We start from the raw sequence: 11,122 nt of genomic DNA on the forward strand, positions 1-11,122 counted from the left end.
TTATATTTCATTATACCATAATGATATCAAGAACTCATAAACTTGATTGAAAAAGCCATGTGCATGACATGAAAATTTGTTCGACAAGAAATACTAGATATCCATCAGAATTTATTATTTTTGGTCAGCAATTAATTATTAATATTTAAAAATATAGACTAAAATATGTTGTTAAATTACTAGACTGAATAAATTTGATCAATAGCTAAAAATTCTGATAACTCTAGTATTTCTCTTTGTTAGACACTAGAACAGCAACATTAGAGATATATACCACTTATATATATGCTCTACATTGTTTACATAATTACAGTTCATATGAAGATGGGGTAACATCAACATGAGAATTTTATTGAACATTATTGAAGTGGAAAAAAGAAAGAAAGCAAATAAACATCTTTCTTTGGGTTTAGATATTTAGATCAAGATGCTAGTGTTGTAGGTGAACAACCATCAACATTACAAGCCAAGATATCTCTATAGTCCCTTGATATCTTAAAAGAATCGTAAACTTGGCCATCACTGCTCTTCTTGTACTCAAACAACAGGTTTGAATGGTCAAATGCTGTGAGTTTCACAAATCCGAAGTCATGGTCTTTGAAGATGCTCCATTTCGTGTTAATGGGAGCAAACTCAGCAAGGGATGCTCCTCCTCCTCCAACTACTACATGTATTGTCCCATTCAAGTTGCCTATGTAATTGTTTTTCTCTTTGTTGGTGCAGATATTCTGAAGCAAGAGTTAAATAAAAAAAATATATCGCCTTAATTTTTTCTCTTTTTGTATCTGTTTTGAGATAGAAAGTTACCAAACATGCCTAAAAGGACAAGGTGAATCCTTGCGAATCGGAGCTAATGGAACAAAGTGACACAACAAATCTATGAAATTAATGGAATACCTGGTATATTGGGCATGTTCTTTCATAGTTATGGACATGGCCATAGAAGGCTATATCAACCTTATACTTTTGCCATAGAACTTGAAGGTCTTCCCTCCCCATTGGTTCTTCAAACGAGCCTTCGGCTGCATAGAACCCGGCGGAAGAATAACCAAGTACCCTATGTGCAAGAAATATCAGCCATGGCTGTTTCTGTCTGTCAACAGTGGATAGGCACTTCTCAATGAACTCATATTGCTCTGTCCCTTTTCTCCAATCAAGTTCTGTGTGAGCTATGCAGAATCTGAACATGCCGTAGTCTATGGAGTACCTGGCAAAGAAATGCAATGTTCAAGGAGCTGGCATAATTTTCGATGCCTATGAAAAATCCTGATTCAGATACTTGACTTGGAGAAGGCTAATTAAGTTTTATTTGACGCAATACATGGCTATGGTAATTTGATATTTTAACTAGAGTTGCTACACACCTATATCTAGAAAACTGTTAGGAGTGAATCAACAACCTACCACAATCATCCTGAGTATGATATATGAAAAAGTTGAGACAAAGTAATGATCTGGCATCCTAGAAATCATCCTAAACATTCTCTGAAATACTAAATGAAGTAAATTGTGGATACTGTTCATGTCTTGAAATCTTAAAAGACATTAAATTCTTCATTCATTTAGTAAGTAGGAGGATCTCTAAAGAAGATTCATCATTTCTTTTCGGATATATTTACCAGAATTTTTCACGATTCTCAGCGGGTACATAAAACATGCTCTGAGCAAGCACACCGCATTCACCACCTGAATCCATGCTCCCATAAAACGATCCAGATCCTGGCCAGTCGCGCTCATGGTTTCCACTAAAGGAACAAAGTAGAAGAAACTAAGATAAATGAGAAGTGTAAAAGATAAAAGGATGCAACCAACTCATAATAATGACAAACCTTACCTTGCTGTCATATAAGGTACAGCTGAGGCAATTGGCTCAATCTGTGCAGTAAACTGGTCCCATTGTGAAAGGTATCCATTAGCATAGCATAAATCACCAATGTGGAAGACAATATCTATGTCGTTTAAGTCTTGAATAATTTGCTTAGTAGTGTTGAGTGAGCCAGGTTGGAAATTGTTGTACTCATTGGAGCCATCAGCTTCAGCCTGCTTGTGGCGTAATCAAATTAGAAGTTTATGTAATAATAATACAAATATCAAGCAAGAATGATGATATCTTTTCTTGCTGTATTATATTGACAGTGCCAATTATTCTTACTTTCACTAGTCTAACAAAATCAGCCAAAGAAGTGTAAATCATCCCTATATAATTGGAGTTTTCTTTGGATGAAATAGTGGAGAGAGAAGTGGTACAAGAGATAATATCAATCTGAATCTTAACGCAAATATGTAATATACATTTGTTCATAACTTCATATTTTATTTTCAGAACATGATTAGAAACTAGAATTAAAGAAAATTACCTTGCCCATATCACCAAATATGACTACACGTTGCACGGAGTTTTGGCCAGGAAAAGGCGGGGACTTAAACTGATATTGTTCACTCCAAATTATTGTACCATTAAACAATTTATGCCCAAGCTTGTATATGTACCTGCAAGTGTGGATCATTCATACTAAATTTTTGCTAATAGTAATAATAATGCTTTAGTAGATTGCAAAAGTACTAAGTGTAGAGCATAAGCTACCTGCTGCAGTGGATGAATGGACAAGATCATAATAAAGATATTACAGACACACTGAAGAGAATATTTATGGAGGATAACTTGATAGACTAACATAGGCAAAGGCCAACCAAGAGAATTCTATCATTAAATATCAAAATCATAATTACTTTTTCTCCTGATCATTTTGCTGTTCACAGAAAACAGTAGAGTTATTTATACACACAGCTAAACCCACCTAGTAGAAAAAGAACTTTTTGTTGTATTATATATAGCATCAATTTTAAAGAAATACCATCCTATCCAATCCCATCATGTAATCCTATTTCTCCTGTAACTTAAAACTTATTCCCATAAAAGAAATATTTAATTAGCTTGGTTTTGTTTAGTCAACAACTGAAACACTGCAAGTCAATAAGATCAATTCTCATTCAAACAATTTCATTATGCTCATACAAGACATGACATACACTTTGTTAGGCCACAACTCCTTCAGAAAGCCAGTGTGTATGAACCCAGGGTCACGCCATCCAACAGTCCTTGCAGGTGCACCTATATGTATAGATGAAAAACAATCATTTTGTTTTAAATTTTATCAATTATTTTATGTTAACAATCATTAGTAATTTCTAAACATTCTTTTAAAATGGCAAATATTATAATACTTATTGCAGTGAACCATGTTATTGATGATGAACACAGTTTTGTCGACCAAAATACCCATTTTCTAACTCTCAAGTGTCAAAATACAGGTAAAAATCACAACCAAAAGATTTGCATACCGCACATGGTATTGCGGTCAAAAGTCAGTGTCCCGGCAGGAGATTGGATGAATTTCCCTCCTTTTGGTCCCCATTCAACAAAAGCCTCAGCTTCATTAATCCCATATCCACTAGTCCATGTTACTGTCATCTGTGTAAAGAATGTGTTAAAACTTCAAAACATAAGTAAGCTTTTAACAATCTAAGATATTTTGAATGTCACACACATAGATTGGCCCATTTACTGATATATTTATTCAAAAGAGACATTTCAAGTTGCAATAAGATATTCCATAAGAATAGTATCACAAGTTGGAAAAAGAAGATGACTTTTGAGATTTTAATATGAAGGAGTTTAAACTTACTTCATCCCATGTTTTCCCTTGTGCTAGTCGTGGATATACTGGAGCATTTGGATTGCTGAATGATACTTTGTTTGATACTGTAACAAGCTTTGGCTGTTCCAAAAGGAAAGGAAGAAATATAAAGTTCAGAACAAGATCTTCAGTCATAGAGTTTATACATACAATTGCTTGAAATAAGTAAAAGTATAGTGACAAATATAAACCGCATGAAATAAAATCAAATTAACCAAGAACTATAGAAATATAAACATGGAATACATGGAAGAAAACTACATTCTTGGCTTGTTTCTCAATAAAATTTGCAGTAGAACTCAACATGGTGTATGTAAGCTTGTTTCAAATAAGAACTAATTCAAAGATATCCAACTCTAGAGTTAACTCATAAACACTTGCAAGTTTACAATTTGAGTTTCATGATTCAAGTTTACTTAGGCTCCACAAGTTTAGGCAAACTTTCGAGTTTGATAAAATTGACTAATCTTATTAAAACAAATAAACAAAAAATGTAGTAGAGTTTAGGAGAATACATTTGTCAAGCCACCTGTGAAAAGAGCAAATGAGAAATCTGATCTTTGATTAATCAACTGAAGCTTCAAGTAACCTTTTCCTGATTTCTTATAATTGGGACTGGAGAAATTTGCATACTGATACTGAAAAAATAAAAAATAAAAAGGAAAGAAAAAAAAGTTATTGTTAAACATCTTTTTAGGTCTTCTTTAGGCTAAAAAATGGATAAGGTTTCTGTGCAAACCTTGATAGGTGCGGAAGAACAGAACAATGGAGGACTGGTAAATTGATTTTCTGCAGGGCAGGTAGAAGCACTGGAAATTGTGTAAGAAAAGAGAACTCCAGTTAATGTAACTAGCTCTTGAATCATGTAACATATGATTATGTATGTTGCTAGGTACCATGATGTACAAACCTACCTGAAATTTGCTGGAGAAAATACTCCAATCCAGTCATCCATTGTTGGTTTTGGATTATAGTACTGCAGTGTAACCCATTCTGTATTTTGTCCCTAAAATAAAAATTATAAAAAAAAAAAGTAGACTTCATCAATTTCTTGCACCAAACCTTGTTTTTCATCACAGGCAAGATAAAAAGGCAGATACTGACTCAGCTAGAACTTTAAGCAAACATAAGATATGCATTGAAAAAATATAATTTCCGAATAGGTTGTGGAATCAAAGGGTATTATACCTTCAAGCCAAGGACATTAGGGTTGGCTTTGACATAAGCATTTTGATCAAGCTCAGATATTATATTATGAATGGCAACTTTAGAGAGTGGTTGATGCTCATCTGACACTACTACTTGTTGAAAGGTTGCAAGAATCAGCAGACACATAAACACCATTCTAGGCTCCTCCATCATCATCTGAAAAGAGCAACTACAGTAAATATAACAGAGAATTCTAAAAGCAAGAAAGGGAAAAAAAAAAAAAGATCAAACTTTACCTACTAAAATTCAAGCCTCAAATTGATAACAACACTATAGTGAGTCAACAACCAATCCTCATTTAATAAAATGGGTATGGAGATATAGAATGCAAAAAGCAACCTTTGGAGAAGGAATGACAGCTAAGTTTTCTTATCACTTCATTCACATATAATTGAGTATAAGTCACCCTTGTGTTTTCACACAAATATATACATTTTGATTTAGGAATATCTGAAAAGAAGATTCTCTTAATTTGATTTCAATGTGAAAGCCAATTCTCTGACTATTATTTTCCTTCATTGACTTCACTTCATGAATCAAGATATTAAAAATATTTTCTTTTGGATTTCTTTTAAATAAATAATTTAAATATGTTATTTAAGGATATAAGTAATTTGTAGCATATTTATCAATTTCTATTTTTTTACATTTTTCGTTTATAGTGAAAATGAATTAAAATTGCTTATACCTAATTTACATTATAAATAAGATAAGACACGATTTTATTTGACATTATCTCGTTTGTAAACGAGATATATGAAATTTGAAAAAATACATATATCTCGTTTATAGTGTAAGACGATATATATAAAAAAAATAAAAATTAGCAAATAAATTTTTTTTTGTAACTAGACAAGAAAGAAAAGAAAACAAAGAAAACAAAGGAAACAAAAGGGAGAGGAAGGCTCCCTAAGTACCAGCAGCTAAGTTTATAAGTTATAACTAAGATATGAAACTGATCTCAAGGCTCCAACAACTCAGTTTGGGGATATTATTCACTGCTGCAAACTTTGTCATAGCATCCGCAATATGGTTGGCTGATCTCTGAGTTACCTTGACATGAGCTCTCAAATTCCAAGTCAAAATATCATAAATTTTAGAAACCAAATCATGATAAGCACTTTGAATGTTAGTAAAACGGTTTTGGACTAGAGGAAAAGCTTCCAAACAGTCTCTCACATACACTGCCTCGTAACTTTTGACTTGGAAAAATTAACAAATATACTACAAATTACCTATATTCGTAAATAAAATATTTAAATTATTTATTAAAAAAAAACTTTTCTTTTTCCTACTTGATTTAATATATAGAGAACGTTTAAGAATATTTTTACAATACTTTATATAAATCATAATCATCAGAAATAATAAATAAAATAATATGGTGGTTACCATTGACATTTGACAGGCTACATTTGCTTAGATCCGAACTTTGAGCTGCAAGTCTATGTTTTTTTTTAATAAAGACAAAAAATATATAGTATTTTACTTGTTCATTCTTGACCCAATAAAAAAATCTACTTGGAGTTTACATCGAAATTAAAACTTAAAATGGATACTACTTAAGAAGGTTGTTTAGTAGGAATAGATAAGTTACTAACAATTTGGCAATTGATTGATTTAAATTGTTACTAAAAAAATATGTCTTTTGTGTCTTGTTTTTAGTGTCTTATCTTATCCTATTTTTAAAATCAAATGCAGTCTTAGTAACAATGTATGATCATCATAGTTGTGTATGAAGTTTAATTTAGTCTTACCCCATGAATCTAAAGAGCATGTTGCTGTTGTCACCTTAGAATGCAAATATCAAACTGCTGTAAAGTGAATCTCATATGAATCCTATGTCAAAATCATCATTATATTTGACATTTATCAAAGGGACAGAACACTTTAGTACTATATTATTTCAAGTTTTCAACACATTCAAGTTCTTCACAAGCTAGGATATTTCAAGTTTGGGGTAGGGGACACAACTCACAGCTAAGATCCAAGGTAAAAAAGAAAAGGATTTTTTTTTTTCAAACTTTCACGTTATATGTTGACAATCATTTTATTATCTTTAATTTTTAGTGTGCACTAATATTTTAATTTTCAAATTAAAATATCTGTACAATGTGTACAATGGAAGTTTAGGGATGTCCGATTCAATATTAGAGATATCACCATTAGTGTTACTTTCTCCTATCAATTTAAGTTTTTAGGATGAATGGTTTCATGACATGATATTAGAGCTTTCGATCCGAAAGGTCAAGAGTTCAATCTTTTTTAAACCCCAAAATCAGCTTAAGTTTTTTGGATGAGTGGGATGAGTAGTTTCATGTTATTTATTATCCCTGATACTCGGATGGTTATTCTGGATAGTATGGGTTTATTTTTTAACTCATAACCCATTGTACACATTGTACAAATATTTCATTGGCTCCCTAGCGGGATTTCTTTTATCATTAATCGTGTATTTATTTGATTGAGCTAGCCACTAGATTCCATTCTTTATAACTTACTTGCCCTCACTATTTCCTCACTTCTTATCAATTATTTTTAATACAAAAAATAAAAAATATACGGGAAAAGTATACACAAAAAGTTATATATATAGCATTCCTAGTTAAAATATTCTATTCAATCCAACAACTATGAATTAAAAACAGATGCTTGCTTGCCATTTCAATTTGATATAAATTACATATATTTGGCCCTATCTGTGCTTTAGAGTCAAATAAACAAAATGAAGCACTAATTAAAATGGTAAGACATGTTTCTTCTTCATTCCCTAGCCCTTTATTTGTTTTGTCACTATCTGCATTGGATGAGTAAAAACATCCAAGACATTACAAGTCCTGCAGAAACATCATCCAGCCACACCAATTAATAACTTCAGTGAACACAAGATAATTAAGAAGAGTGCATATTCCCATACATCTATAGTTATATGGTGTATGCAAATTATTCCATATACATTCTGCAGACAAGTGTAAATTAACTTGAATGAGTATGAGTTACAACAAGAGAGAACAATTCTGATGTTATAGGGAAAAAAATAGAATAAAAGAGAGCTGAAGAAAGAGAAACAAAATAGTTGATACTTCATAGGAAGACAAGTAATATCAATCTTTACCTCCAATAGTCAACACGGTTTGAATTTTCAGTCCCCTTGTCCCACTTAAAGCATTTCCTATTCAAATGAAATAATTAAATATCAAGCAAACAAGGATTGTAAAGAAATTGCACACATGGAGTAGTACAAATAGTGAAGAACTACTACTATTTTTTGTTAGTTTTTGATACATTAAAAAAAAAAATTCTGTATCTAGATTCATTGATTAAACATTAAAGTAACTCTCAAAACTACTTGCAATGAAACTACCCTATTATGAAGAGTACTAACCTTGTCCAAAACAATTGGTGGTGGTGTTAACACCATTGTTGCAAACACAAGAGAATGATTCATCCAAACTAGCAAACCCACAAAAGCCTCCACTTGCTTCACAATCTTTACAGGCATCACTATAATTATAAGAATCATTATAATTCAATGATACCCCAAACTTCCACTTCATGGGGTCCCCTTCATCTCCAAACTCATAAACAGAAGCATAAGAAGAGCATTGAAGCTTTGGAAGGTCCAAACTGTATCCCAACCCAATTCCAGTAGGGTAGTCATATACACAACATGTTGATATTGGTGCATTCTGTGGCAGCCCAATCCCTGTCACTCCTCTGCATGAATACATCCCTCTACAAACCCGGGAGCCGGATCCTGTGTCGCAGAAGTCTTCCCTCGAATCGAACATTGGAGAGGTGGTGGAGCAGCCAAGGAGGACAAAGATGTTCTCCTTGGCCAATGTGAATGGTGTGTCATCACCTAAGGTAAAGCTACCAGAGTTTTGCATCTCAGTGCAATTTGACATCAAAGGGTCTATGATTATAACTGTGCTACTTGCATAGTCTATTGAGGAAACTGTGTAGGCATTATTATTGCTGGTGGTGGTTCTTGTTGATGAGTAGTATTCAAGAGTTCCAAGATTGCATTTCATGTGCTTAGAGAATGCAGGGTGGCCACAACCATAGGCAGTGCCAAAAGGGTATCTTATTGGTATTGTGCCACATGTGGTTTGGCATGTTGGTGTTGCAGAAGAGCCCTTCTGAACCAACAATATATGAATGCTGAATAGGAGAAGAACTGGTGACATTATTGAAGTGTTTTTGCAAAGTATATTTGTTATGGCTTCTCTCTTCTTTGGTCATTCATATACATGATGTTAATTGAGGACATTCTTTTCCTTTTTGGTGGAATTGTTATTATTACTTTCAAACAACTATTTTCTTTTTCTTCCTAAAAAGAAGAGACCTGTTATTATTAGACAGCAAATCAGCAATATTTTATTAGTATAGTGCATTGTTTTGTTACTAAGGAAGTAGGATTTAGGAGTGAGCATATAGACTTTAGTTTTAGACTTTTAGGCTCAAAGAAAGAAAGAAAGGATGCTATTGATTCATGTGCATCTGTAAAATCTGTGTGTACTGCTGCCCGTGTTGAATATCCACAACAAAATGCTTGGCCTACCATGTGAAAAATTGTTGACTTTGTATAACTCAATGGAAGGTGTTTTAGCAAAGACTAAAACTTTGTTGTAACTCCCAAATTGAAATAACATCTCAATCTCTATTATATTTGCTTTATTGATAGAAGATGGGAAAGATGTTGTCATAAAAAGTGGAGGAACCGAGGAAGTATTTTAAAATTGATCATTTTTCTCTTATCAAATTTAAAATAAAATCAAATTTTTTTTTAAAGAAAAGAAGTATATCAGAACAAGAATTGTGTCCAAATTCATTGATTTACTAATCTATAAAAAAAATAATTATTATGAACGAGACTTAATTAGGAGCATAGATTAATTTATTTTTAAGTGTATTGACTGTTGTCAAATATATTATTGTTATATTATTTTTATGGTTAAATTAGTGAATTAATGAGTATTAGTATGCTTATTAATTTATCTTTTTATAAATTAAATATGTAAATATATATTTATAGTGAAAAAAAACGAGTGAAAGTTTTCAGAGTGATCTAGATGAATGGTGTGAAGGAATAAAAAAAATCACTTGTATAATATCGGCCAACTTCCGGTCAAGCAAAGGATCCAAGGGTTTGGAATCGAGAGGAGTACGTTTGTCTGGAACGGGATTCGTTTAGCATCTTTGTGGACAGCTTACCAGGGGATATCTCGAAGCGGGAGCTATTTGAACTGTTTGCATGGATGGGGAGGATCAACGACATCTATCTCGCAAGAAAGACGAGAAATGGGATGTTATACCTGTTTGCATTCATACGGTATACTACAAAGGGAGGAGCCATGAAGACAATTGCAGAGATGAATCGTATGAAGTTACGGGGGAAAGAGATCTTCGTCGGGGAGGCTAAGTTCAGGAGGGATGAGGTTAAAAGACAGAGCGATCCTTTGGCTGGGGACGGATACAACACCAGCAGGTGGGGGTCAATCCTGAAGGGAGGGAGCATACAGTTGGGATTCCTCCATCTCATGCAGTGAATCCTCCTACACATGCTCCTACGGAGAGTCAGCCGACAGTGGGGCCAAAGGGGCTGAAAGTTTCTGCAGATTCGACTAACTTGGAATGGTTGCAGAGGAGTGTGATTGGGAGTGCCACGAGTTTAATTGACTTCAGGTCTTTGAATGATATGGCCGGGAAGGTATGGCCTCACGTTGTTAGAATCTGTGAATTGGGGAATTATAAGGCCGTTTTAATATTTGATAGTGTAAAGAGCGCGGAGGAGGCACTGGAAGGGTGCGGAGATGGGCTACGGCAGTTCTTTCATAAGGTATGCCGTTGGAATGAGAATGATAGATATGACAAGAGAAGAGTGTGGATTGAGTGTTATGGTGTTCCGCTACACGTATGGACGGAGGATACGTTCCGTGCAATTGGTGAGCAGTGGGGTGAGGTAGTAGTTTGTGATAATGGAATAGCTGTGGGCACGTCCTTCCGAGCCAGACGCATGTTGATTGATACATGGCGGTTTGGAACTATTTCAGAAAGTCTCCGATTATCTGTAGGTTCGTCTGTGTATGAGGTATTTGTTAAGGAGGTGGGCAGCGGTGCAATTGGGTATTCGAATGGATTAGCAATTGAGGCTGAGAAAGGGCAGTATGGGAAGTCTGCCAGTAACGCCGATCGTCATGAAAGTTGCATGC

At 33.8% G+C, this 11,122-nt stretch overlaps 2 protein-coding genes across 4 annotated transcripts; both read right to left on the bottom strand.

Annotated features, from left to right (window-relative positions):
• Nucleotides 1–260: 260 nt before the first annotated feature.
• On the bottom strand, nt 261–5,427 carry LOC107631437 (Purple acid phosphatases superfamily protein). 2 transcript variants are annotated; one of them, XM_016334881.2, is made up of 13 exons: nt 5,144–5,427; nt 4,887–5,063; nt 4,613–4,704; nt 4,438–4,507; nt 4,214–4,336; nt 3,687–3,779; nt 3,343–3,472; nt 3,031–3,112; nt 2,358–2,490; nt 1,835–2,040; nt 1,620–1,745; nt 898–1,207; nt 261–728 (listed from the first exon to the last, which is right to left on the bottom strand). In XM_016334881.2, exons 2-13 carry the CDS (start codon nt 5,061–5,063, stop codon nt 423–425), a joined length of 1,848 nt encoding a protein of 615 aa, XP_016190367.1. In that variant the 5' UTR covers nt 5,144–5,427; the 3' UTR covers nt 261–422. The 2 variants fall into 2 exon arrangements, with proteins under 2 accessions (XP_016190367.1, XP_020975336.1); XM_021119677.2 differs by having other exon boundaries at nt 5,247–5,396.
• Nucleotides 5,428–7,548: 2,121 nt separating this feature from the next.
• Nucleotides 7,549–9,177, bottom strand: LOC107634711 (uncharacterized). Of its 2 annotated transcripts, none has more exons than XM_016338139.3 (3): nt 8,293–9,177; nt 8,023–8,079; nt 7,549–7,744 (listed from the first exon to the last, which is right to left on the bottom strand). In XM_016338139.3, exons 1-3 carry the CDS (start codon nt 9,095–9,097, stop codon nt 7,701–7,703), a joined length of 906 nt encoding a protein of 301 aa, XP_016193625.1. In that variant the 5' UTR covers nt 9,098–9,177; the 3' UTR covers nt 7,549–7,700. The 2 variants fall into 2 exon arrangements, with proteins under 2 accessions (XP_016193625.1, XP_016193623.1); XM_016338137.3 differs by having other exon boundaries at nt 7,549–7,866; nt 8,293–9,170.
• Nucleotides 9,178–11,122: the final 1,945 nt, after the last annotated feature.

The sequence above is a fragment of the Arachis ipaensis genome, chromosome B3 (assembly GCF_059453495.1).
Source record: "Arachis ipaensis isolate K30076 ecotype BB chromosome B3, ASM5945349v1, whole genome shotgun sequence".
Classification (NCBI taxonomy): domain Eukaryota; kingdom Viridiplantae; phylum Streptophyta; class Magnoliopsida; order Fabales; family Fabaceae; genus Arachis; species Arachis ipaensis.